The 12,832-nt window shown below is 31.8% G+C and overlaps 1 protein-coding gene across 3 annotated transcripts in view; it reads right to left on the bottom strand.

The window, feature by feature from the left end:
- LOC131841097 (homeobox protein unc-4-like) overlaps positions 1-12,832 on the bottom strand; it is a 39,458-nt gene that overhangs the window by 3,342 nt on the left and 23,284 nt on the right. For all 3 annotated transcript variants that reach the window (XM_059189339.1, XM_059189338.1, XM_059189337.1), the window contains exon 2: positions 6,904-7,076. In XM_059189339.1, coding sequence (XP_059045322.1) covers positions 6,904-7,076 — 173 coding nt within the window. The remainder of the gene's footprint in view (positions 1-6,903; positions 7,077-12,832) is intronic.

Raw genomic sequence — 12,832 nt, forward strand, 5'->3', positions numbered from 1 at the left:
TACTATCATGGTAAAAAAATCGTTTATTTAATATGTTACAATATATAGTATAGATACTCTCAGTATCCTACTGGTTGGTCCATCAAAAATATAACGATTTATTGTTTATAGACAGTTTTAGAAGTAATTTTCGAGATTGTATTTTTCTGTGTAATTGTTAGTAAGCTATAAATATGAGAAAAAAGATAGAAAGGTTGTATATGAAACTAAAGTCATCATTTTTTAATTACTGATCAATAAAACCATAATTACAAGGGTCAGCAATTATTGCGCTAGTTCGCGACGGTTGCACAAATGTTCAACTATAAAAAATATCCCTTTGAATCTTCTACAGCACAAATAATTTTTTTTATAACGAATATTTACTTTCTCCTTTATATGTCTTCAAAGTGACAGAGACAAAAATATATTGTTTAGAAAATAAAGGTAGGATCACATGTGCGGGTCTGTTTTACGACTGGGCCATTGCGTTTTATGGCAAAAGACGTATTTAACTCTCGGATTAATTTGGATTAATTTAATAAAATTAAAGTTAACGCCTTCTGCGCCGAGTCCGGCCAATATAATTACGTCCGGGCCGCATCAATTGTAATGTCGGACAATTATCACGATCCCCTTATTTATCGTCCGTAAATTAATACTTACGGCTGATCCGGTGCAAAAATTAAACGTTAGTCGCCACTCGCTTAATGTTTCCATTTATTTTTTTTCAATTTGGCACCACACATTATTAATAATTATGGCTCCTATGCATACATAACTACTACTCGCATCTATCCCGCTAATTATCTCATTCAGATGGTTTATACTGATTACTACGTATGTCTATATAACAAACAAACAGTTTTACAAAAATAAGTTTAAGTAAAAAAGGTTTATTATATTTTATGTATGTTTCTTGGATATATATAATTTAAATAAAGAATAATAAGCTAAATTACAAATCTCATTTGATTTTAAAGAAATACATTCGCCAGTGACGAGGTTTAGGAGTTTTTTTAATATATCCCCGAAATTTTGGCTACTAGGATATGGATTTCTGATCCATATCCATATCTTAAGTGAGATATTGAGTGATTAATTGTAAGTTCGGTATTTAGACCTTGAGCTGACATCATATTCATCTCATCATTTACCGGTATCCGGCCGGCTATACCACTAGCGAAAACGGGAGCACTGTTCCATAATCATCCACAAAAAGTAACTACATATTAATAGTAGAGTCATAGACATTGCATGCTATAGATATCTAGGTTCAACCAAACTGAAACGAACTAGAGTAGATGGCCCCACATAAAGCAACGTTTTAATTAACCCCCACCTTTCTTGGCACTAATCGAAATACATTGATTACGGAATAGAATCGAAACGACCGCGCTGGTAATGGCCATCGGTGGGTTGTTCCCTCTCTTAATGAGGCACGTATATCGCCCCCGCCTCCCCAGACACGGGAACACCACCCCCTCCCCTACCTTCTGGAGGGGTATCATTAATACTGACTCCTGTGGGAGCATTGATGTGTTTATTTGCTTTTTCCGTAAGCAGGAATGTTTAGATATGGGAATAGCACGAAGAGATGTATATATTTGAATACTTATACATATATAGGCATTTGAATTGGGTATGGGTGATATGATTCTAATTTTAACCGGCTTCTAAGAATATATTCTCAAATTTATTTCATGTTTTTGTTTTGTATATATTTGTTGTATGTTATGTGAAGGTTTTTTCATATTTGCAGTGATATTGATGTAATTTTTTTTTGCTGGGTATACTCATGACACATAGTCTTCAATTTCAAACACTGGCTGGATGTTGACGACTTTCTGCAAAGTCTATCTCTGTAAACCTACCTCGCGTACTTGGTTACCTATATATATACACCTATATTCATCAATAATAGATCGCCCATATCTCAATAATATATCCATTTATGTTTATACCATATATACCTACTTATAAATGATTATCTGTTTCTAAGTACTTACATTGCTTACATACTCTACTATTACGTATATCACCATATTAGATAAATATATACTATTAAAAATTATATTACAATCTACGTTCACAAAATCCAAGATTACGTAGCGAAATCACAAGAAACGAGCACTCATCTACCTGATAATCACACGCCACAATACAAACATAGGAAAAAACGACAAATAAGTTCGCTCCCCAGCGAATTGCCTACTTAACTTACACGTAACGAAATTCATACGGAACACATTTGTGGAAATCGTATTGTGTCCACAATTGGCGCCTTTCCCCTAACTTAAGCAGGAGCCCGTGTAAATAAGACGAGTCCCCCTCGATGTGATGTACGGATACATTGACTTCTGTTTACGGACTGTATTTGTGGCGGGAAAAACGATTTTTGAGAGTTCTCTTTCGTCCATTCTTTTACGGGAGTGTTATGTTTTATCTATATATATGTATTTTAAGTTATGCCAGATATAAAGCTGTTATAATTGTCTTAATAAATAAAAACTTATTAAGACAATTATAATTAAAAACTCTGTGCTATATTTAAATGTAGGTAAGTATTATTTTAGTTTACACTAAATTAATAATAATTAATTAAATATTTAAAGTTTTTAGTATCAAAAAAGTGAATACATATGTAGGTACACGTCCTAAATAAAATATGTGGTATTTACCAATATTTGAATTAAGAACTCTTTTCTAATCAAGTAATATATTCTTTCCTAGTAAGTGTAATCATTACATTTGTCTATAATAACTGTATAGCGACTGTTTTTGATAGGAAAAACGATTTTTGGACGCTACTACGGTTTTTTATTCGAGCAGTTATTTTTAAGTATTACGGTTATCTCTAAAATATTTTTACACATAATTAATCGAAAAAATTAAATATGAATTACTATAAAATACAGTGTAATTTCGTCCTACTTGGTGATATGTATACATGAATACATGTGTGTATATTCATATAAATTTACTAACCTAATCTCACCTTACAATCGAAACACAGTTTACAAATCTCTACTCTGAAATAGGTGAGAATAAGGATTTTTTAGTTCTTACAACATCTACGTCAGTTTTTATTACCTATGGGTAGGTACACTACAGCACTTATATTCGCACGTTGAAACGTATATTAATGAATTAATTGAAGTTGCAATGATGTTTTGTCCTTTTTGTTTCTGTTTGTATAAATTGATATCAAAGTGCATGATAGAGACGGATATAAATTCCGCAGAATCCTGTATCTTCGGAACTACCTACAAGTCAGCATATTTTGATAGGGCTGACAAGTTTGTAATCATTAATATATGGTTTTAATTACTTATGAAATAAGGTTGGGAATATATAATAGTATCTTATCTTCTTTGGAATCTTATTTTTTAACTTTCCATTTTCAGGATAGCCATACTAATGTTATAAATGATAAAGTTCGTGGCTGTTTGTAATTTTTACACTGTTAAACGTCTGAATGTATTTCATAGACATATAGTATATTATCTTAAAAAAATAGATTCAGTTGTGGTTAACAGCTTATATCTATGTATGGGTCTTAAGATAATTTTAAAGCATAACGCTATCGAAATACAATTTTTCATTCAAACGTTTCAATAACATATACACACAGATTACAAAGTAATTATTAAAATACACCTAACTTAATCATGCGTTTGTCACTGTCCTGAAATACTGTACCTCATTAAGGCGAATAATTACATTAAATCACTTTAATATACCGCTTGTCTTGTTTGAAAGCTAGAAAATTATTCATGCGCGATAATTCGCCGCCTCGGGAACAACCCTATGAACGGCTTCATGTCTATCTTTTACCGCTAAGCCTAGGGCGGTAAACTCGGCTCATGTTTGATAGCGCCGCGCAAAGCGAGACAACAAGTGGGGATATGCATGAGAGTGATAGGGATGTTTCCGTCCTTAAATTTTATATTCTATCCGCATTTTGTCGCCTAAGCGTTCCATTTAGTGTTCCATATTTAAACCTCCCGCCATTCTTTTTCCTTTCCCAACCGAGCAAAGAATGTAAGGCGATTTTCTATTTTTTTTTCTTTTACTTTTTTCGGGGGTGTATCCAGCCAGCGCCGGTTGTGTTCAGAATACTGATGTGTACGTCAGACCGCCGACGCCCTGTTAGGGAATGAAATTGGCATATAAATGTAAATTTTATGCTATGAATTTTAAAATGAAGTCGATACTTCCGCGCTTACTGTGGAGCGAGTGAGCCTTTTTCGCAAGTTTCACCTCAGGCAAGGATGAAATTAGATTAGAATACGCCACTTTCGGTAAAGAATGGGCTTTTAACGGCTTCTGTGAAACGGCTGTGTAATATAAGTTGAGTATCACGTTCTTTTAAAATGCTCGTAAAGTTTTTATTGAATAGTTAATAAGGATGTATGGTTATTTATCAATTCAGATTTATCTGTGGTAACAAATATTTAGCTTAAATAAGTGACAAGTTATATTATATCTGTCTATCATCATACGTCGTTATATTATAAAATGATTTTGTAGTAATACGCAATATAAAATTTATAAAAGAAAATGAATGTCAATATTGCTCTACTGCGTTTTACGAAGATTGAACACAGAAGCGAACGAAAATAGAGAAATCAAAGAGCAGGAAAAAATCCACTTTACAGACGCAAACAAGTCACTTTAACTTTATTGAGCTGTAATCGAATTGTGACGTCCCTGCGAGCCGCGGCGTGCTGAGGTCGGAGCGGCGGCATCTGCAGCCATCCTTATCTGACCCGCCCATTTAAATCTATGCTATTCAATCGTGCCGTCTCGCTCGCATCCCAGGGGTGCCGCCAAGATTGCAATCTTTTGATTTATACCAACTATTAGGAGTGGTACGGGATAGTCTGTCTCTTGGAACGAGATCGTACGCGATAAACGCAGGATACGATCTACGTTAGTACTGATTATATAAATGAAATTACTTATAAGGTCCTTCTATCTCCGACCATTATATTTCTATTCAATTGAAAAACGCTCTGGTAATAGATACAGAGGTATAAATATTATTATTAATCCTGATTTTATAAAAGGTTAAAAAGGAACATGCCGAAACCGTTTACGTAGACAATTATTGTTTATGAGACCTATAATTATGAAGAGATTTAATATTTTATAGAAGTACGTATATTGATTTTATGATTTAAAAGTATCAAAATTATTTAAATGAATTTGTACCTATATAAATCTATATATTTTTTATTTTTAATCTAGGAGTTTATTTTATTTATTTTCTATCTACATACTTATCTAATAATTTTAATTCGAATCCGCCCAACTTAAGTTTACGTGTTAATAGATTAATATCTAAACATACAAACTTTCATTTATAATAATTGTCTCGCCTAAATTAATATGACTACAGGTAGAACTACTGACATAGGTATATATACCTACTTATCATATCAACTCGCCTTGGGTCGGTAGTATTCGGAAATCTGCATACAGATATTATCGTAGGCCGGGCATTATTTCTATTTCTAAACCTTATATAAAAACTTGTGGCCAGCGGCCGCGGTCCCCAATGGCCGCTTAGCCCCGGGAGGTCCGGGGAAATAAGGGGAAATCGTCCCTCATTTATATTGAACAGAAACCTTCGACTTTTTATACGTGTACGGTTCTGAGCTCTTAGTGAGTCTTGAAATGCGACAAGGACAAACAGGGATGCTGATGTATAGGTATTTCTACATGTATGTAATTTATATCTACCTAACTACTTAGGTATAATGTACCTACTATTAATTTTATAAATTATATTCTTTTTAATATAGAATAATTAAAAAATAATTTTAAGGATATCAAATCAAATAGAAAAATTTGTATCTGTCTGTCATATATAGATATGTATAATATAAGCCTTCCTCTGGAATCACTCTATCTATTAAAAAAAACCAAAATCCGTTGTGTAGTTTCAAAGATTTAAGCATACATAGGGATGGACAGACAGCGACAGCGACTTTATTTTATATTATGTAATGTAATGTATGTATGTATGTAACGAACAAATGATTTTGAATTTTGTTGGATTGTATAGTTAAATAATTACATAAAAAAATACTGCTTCAAACTGTTATTAAACCATAGATAAGAAAATGTTTCATTCTCAAGTAGTCTGATTTATTACAGCTCTGTACCATAAACAACTAAATTACACAAAGGAAATTAAGACGTTAGGCGTGAAACCTTTCGCTTCAGGCCCTTTAGTCACATGCTAAATATATTTAATAACCGACACATGCGCGCTTCACAAAGGACTCTACGTTTCATTTAACAGCCGTAGAGAATACACCTATAATTTCGTTTATATATTTGACACATGTTTCCTGTTTGAAGTTCTGGTAGAAGGTTATAATATGAGGAAAAGTTTAATACAGCAGCAATATATTATCATCGAAATAATTATTAAAACATTTTCTTCATATTTTACTAAAGCGCTAACGCGAAAGTTTACTAATTAAGCAATGATGTTTGATTATCATTTGGAAAATCATTTTGTAGACAAATAGATCATATTCTAGATTAATATATAGGTTATTTCCGAAATGATATCGTGGGATATAGAAAGTAACTTAAAAAGGTAGAGTAATAAACTTTTATTTTTTTATTATTTAGATGAATAAGGTTCAATGACAAATGACTTTCTAAAAGGTTCTATTCCTCGCAAGGTACAAACATTTGTATTCATGAGTATGATAGTTTGTACCGGTCTTGGTGTTTTCAAAAAAAAATGTATTATTCACAAAAAAATATCTAAGTATTTATATCAGTTATCTAATACCCATAACACAAGTTTTGTTTACCTTGGGACATTCCAGATAATTAAAAAGAAACTTCGAGAACAAATAATTAGTTACTCTTCTTTTCAAAATAAATAAGTATACTCACGGCAACTCTACTCTCTTTGAGGTCCAGCCTCATAGCGAGAGCTTCTCTCATGAACACGTCGGGGTAATGCGAAGCGAGGAACGCCCGCTCCAGTTCCTCCAGCTGCCAGGAGTTGAAGTTGGTCCGTGACCGTCGCCGTTTGCCGCTGTCACCATCGTCGTCGCCAACACCACCTGTTGGCGAGTTAGGATTCAATTATTTTGGGTAAAATACAGTGCCCTGTAGTTAATATAGTATAGTCCCTAGAGTATTTTTGTTAGGGTTAGTTGCTTAATATCATTTTGTATTCTGTAATTTAATAAAAAATGTTGTGTGAAAATATCATAATAATATAATAATATAATATAATAGTACCTGGAACTTATATAAAAAACAAAAAAGAAGATAGACAATAATAAAAAAAAGAAAACAAAAAAACTAAAGACAGAATACGTATAGTATAGCAATTGTCATCATGTATAACACGTGGATTAGCTGCTTTGTCATAAAACTAAAATTAAAAAAAAAACATTTTAAAACTAGTTTAGAGAATTTTTTATCAACTAATTTCTTTTAGTTTCAGATAGTACCTACCTAAGTATATAAGATAGATAAGAAGGAAGGTTATAAGCTATATTACATCATACTGCGATGAATAGTAGCGGAGTATTAATGAAAAATGTGCCAAAAATGGGGAAGTTTATTCCTCCTTACTCCTTTTGTGAGTTTCCTCTCTCTTGTATGTCACAGACGAAGTTAGGCGGGTCAGCTAGTTTATAAAATTAGCATAGAGTATTTGACTTGATAAACATAAAAGTTCTACTGTAGAAATTAATTTCATTTCATCATAGCTATCGAGTGCAACCGCACCAGTATGCAAAATATGGCGGACTCCAAATTAAATAGTAACAACTGAAACATTTTCCAATCACAGAACCGCAGGATTGAAATGAATAAGACATAACCGTAAAAGACAGCGGCAGCGTCGGCGAAGTCAATTTAGACAATTCCTCGGCCGTTAAAACAAACCCGCGACCGGGGGCTCATAAAAAAGAGATAATCTCCGACAAAGCGTCAGAACAAGTTTTTGAAAATAGAATATAATTTCTAATTTTCTCCCGGTGATTTTAATTAAAAATGGTCCCGGGAGAACGGGACGGCTGGATACCGCCGAGTTTAGGGTTGGAGTGGGACGGCGATAAATTACTCGTTTTGGCCTCGGAGGGGCTAAATAAATTAGAAGTGATTAAGAGGAGCGCGCTTCTGTTGTACGTTGAACATGTCATTATTCCGGCAGTGTTATAATTTGGTAAAAGCGGGTTTAAATTAATATGACAACAAAGTATATCGGTGCAGTGTACTTCTGTAACATTAGAAAAATATATAGGCATTTCTTTAGTACCATATCAGTCTATAGATAAAAAAAGTATACGTGACCTGCTTAAATGATGCTTATTATTTAAAATTAAATATATTAAACATATGATAAGTATATACGTACCTAGTTGAGACTATTTAGTAATTAAAATAATTGTAAACATAAGAAAAGGACCAATTACATAATTGATAAATATAAAATATTTAGTTTAAATTAATATTTCGATTTCAATTTGCCATTTTTCTGATATTCCAAAATGAAAGACTAATGACTACTGGAGACTGGACTAGACTTTACGTTCTGTGGTCAGAACGTTACACTGTCGCCTTAAGGGGAAATGCCAAATTGAGTGAGTGTGAAAGAGATAACAATACTCATCTAATGAGGAGAGTGAAAGAGATGAATACGGTTATTGTATTAAAACAAACGACCGCCTTGGGCCCGCAGACAACAGTTTTGGCGCGCTTTAATTTAGTCTCCTCAATGTTTTAATGTCGTCGGGGGGTGAGGGGTGGGGGGGAGGTTTTACTAAGTATCTATTTGAGGGTTGTATAACGCGGCTAATAAATTCGTACAGCTTATAATTTTCCTGATCTCGTGTTCTCGTGATGAAAGTATTTATCAAGGAGTATATGATCTCTCGTTTAGTAGTTATTTTGATGGTACATTCAAACTTTCGGTTAGAGCTTGTTTAGCAATTTTAATAAGATTTTCATAATTATGCTTAACTAATTGATCCGACAGAGATTATCCTGTCTTACTGAATGCGCCACTGTTAAACGTGCGAATAATATTTTTTTAATATTAATAAGTTTTTAATTATTTGCTCTATTTTCTTAATTTCGTTCCTTTTACGGAGTATTAGAAAGCAATAAAAAAAGATGACGAAATCGGTTAAGTCATTCTCTGATTATGTCGTCACCAAGGGAAGTACAGAGACATAGATACATAGATATATATGTACCTATATATATTACAGAAATTTAAGTTATTTAAAATTAACTTAAAATTTGATAAAGAATACAACTTATCAAATATCCTTAAAACGCTTTGTATGCACTTATCATAAAAATCAGTTTCTCCGGCATTAATTCCAATATCAATCTACTTATGTTAGGGAACTTTATCATAATATAACCTAAAACAAAAATTGTTAGAATCTTCTCTATCTTTCTTTGCGTTTGTTCGCGCTTATCTCAGAAACTTCTTAACCGATTTTGATGCAGTTTTCACTAATATATTTTGGTAAGGTTCACCTAAAATATAATGTTTATTTTATTCCAATCGATTTATAAAGAAAAATATTATACGGGTACAAAGTTACGGGCGCAGCTAGTAATTAAATCTTTGTAAACATACAGCCTATATAATTGTGTACACCGGATAAGTGTCCATCAGATAGCATTTTGCTTAATAGTTCTGTAGTTATCATCGTACATAAATACATAATCATGTAATGTTTTAATTATAGAGCATGACAGCATTTATTTTGCAATTTAAATATATTTAACACAACTAATTTATGCAAAATAAGTCGCATAGGTTATCAATTTCATTTGACTAGTTACGTTTACTTATAGTTTTATTGCTTTTGCTACAGTTCAAATATTATTGCAACTTATCGTTTAGTATCATTTAATAATAAACATTCGTCATTTTATGTTAAGTGATAGCTGAAATCACTGGGGCTGTTTAAAAATAAACGAATGTAAGTCATTAATGAATAATAACAAGTAGGTAAAATATGGCGTTATATAAAGATAGTGTAAATATCAAATAAAATGAACACTGCAGAGTAATATTTTCTAGTATATAATACTGTAGAAGTCAATTCTGTTTAAACAGTAAAAACATAGCAGAACTAAAAAGTACTTTTTAATTCATACTATCAATTATTTTATCTGTGATACTAACAAGAAAAATGTTCAGATATTAAAATTTTTCAATTATAGAACAATTCACTTGAGGCCAGTTCTTCTCAATTGAATGTATATATGAACTGCACGTTAGAGAAACAAAAAAATAATTTATTTTCATAAGAGGCTAAAATGTCGTATATTCATGAATTCATTTTTGATTTGATTTGATTTAATACGATTTTATTGATCTACGTAGACGGCACTAGACTGTGAGTCTGAATTAAAAGTATGACGAAATCAATATAATGAAAACTTAATACGTACTAATTAAATATGCAAGTAAATATTGTATAATTAATAAATTACTAGCTAATCTACCCCCCTTCACACGGGTGTACATGTAACATATATATAAACTTGTCTTTAGAATCACTCTATCTATTTAAAAAAAACCGCTTTACAATCCGTCGCGTAGTTTTAAAGATTTAAGCATACATAGGGACGGACAGACAGCGACAGCGACTTTATCTTATAGTACCTATGTAATAAAGTCAGTTTTGACCAAAGTTGGGAGAATTTTCTAACAAAAATCTGCAAACTGGGTAAGTTTCATTAGGTATCTATTATTTATTATATTTATTACCTACGTCATATTAATAAATTATTTTAAATAAATTAAAATAGAATGAAAAACGTCTTATATTGAAATAATTATACGTGACTAAGATTAATTAGATACATTTTCGTTATCGGCAAACCATAGAACAACTTCCCCACTAGCTAAAGCAGACATGATATTATTTTTATTATATTCATAGACAATTCCCCGACAACGTCGTCGCCAGCTAGAATTAAATGGTTCTATTCAATAAAAGCGTTTCTATTTACGATGCCTTTTATATTTCTATTATAGAGGAGGTAAGTGGGATCGATACAGCGGCGGGCGGTGGACTTCCTTGCGAATTATAGATAATTTATAGCTTATATTTCGTACAGATACTATCTTTATTAGCGTTGTCAGATTGCAATTTTATTAACATCAGAATTGGTTGTATTTATTTATTACTTTTGTATTATTGTTTTGGTAGAAAGTTGGTGGTGCGTACCAAATCGAAGTTAGATGTGTAAGAGATTTTTCTTAAACAGAATAATAATTAGCAGTATTTTTATGAGCATTTTAAAATAGAAATAATCTTTATTCAAATAAACTCAGTAGAAGCATTTTTGAATAGTCAGTAATATATTTTTGATTCTACCACTTATTCGGAACGCAAATTCATAACAAGAAGAATGAGCAAGAAACTTGTGTGTTGCTCTTTTGAATAGATGTTTTTTTATAGATAATTATATTATTACACAATAACAAGTAAGAGGCATGCCATAATCAACATAGAAACCGCTACGCACTCATTCTTAATGCAATCAGAGAATATTGTCAGCGCTATGAATTTTAAGTTTTTCTATAAAAACATTATTATCGATAACGAACTCTTTAATTTTATTTGTTTATATAAATTATTTTATTTTGCATCAAAGAAATTCACCACTGTAATCTTAGAGGAAGTTGTAGTGAGCCATTTTTATAGTTGTGTTTTTCAAAACCATAGTATATACAAACAACCTTATAATTATTAACGTACGTAACTTTATTGTTAATAAATGACACATAATAATAAGTGCTTTCTGGTTGCTCGTTGTAATGAAATTATGAGCAATCAAAACACCGTATTCGTTTATAATTCCATTATTCCAAGAATCAATAAGAATTCGGCAATCGTGGGGCGGACTCGGGTGTAAAATTGGTTAAATTTCGAATATAACGTACCGTTGTAAGTACAAGAATACAGCCGCAATCAACTATCGATGCATATACCCAGCCCGATAATTTCCATGCATGCATACGATGTTCACACTATATCTCGATGTTGGTGTCGATATCGATTTTTGGAATCGATTAAAATAGGCGTAGAGGGCAAACTTTTATGTGAAAGTCGCGCGATCGGTACGGTGTCGATAATTGGTTAATTGGGAACAGATTGGTGGTTGCATATTGCGCCACCATTATGCAAATATAGAGGTTAGCTTGTAAATTATACAGTAGGAAACACTGTATTAATTTAACGAGATAAATTTGAACCTGTAGAAAGCTCTTGAAAGTGTAATGGATACACCATAGTGGCGACATAAAAAGAAAAGACCACAAGACGAATATTCTAATGAATTATAATAAACTAATGATCTGTTTATGATATATAACATTAATAACGTCATTGTTAACATGTCCGGTTGTCAATTGTAAAATCGTTCCATTGTACAATAGATACAAATACAAACAGCCCACTAGATTAATATTAATAATAATATGAAAATAACTTACTGCCTTAAATATTAATAGTTGAAAAGTAATTTAAATTTTCGGACATAAGATATTGTTGTTATTAAATCGGTATATGAAACTCACATAAGATTCATATAAGTTATCGAAACCACTTTAAATCGGTTAAGTTTAATTCATATTTTTAGACATTTCTACTAGCTATTAATATGTTGATATTACAATACATCGTATCGACTCTATCTATGAGCTGTCGATACTTTCACAACCACTAGATTTCTATTTATTATAAGACTGTTTTTTGCTAAATATTAATAAATATATTTCTCCACCACAAATCCCAATTAATATTTATTATATAATTATTAAAAGTCTGCA

This window comes from Achroia grisella, unplaced genomic scaffold (assembly GCF_030625045.1).
Source record: "Achroia grisella isolate CSIRO2021 unplaced genomic scaffold, CSIRO_AGI_Agris_v1 utg1573, whole genome shotgun sequence".
Taxonomy (NCBI): domain Eukaryota; kingdom Metazoa; phylum Arthropoda; class Insecta; order Lepidoptera; family Pyralidae; genus Achroia; species Achroia grisella.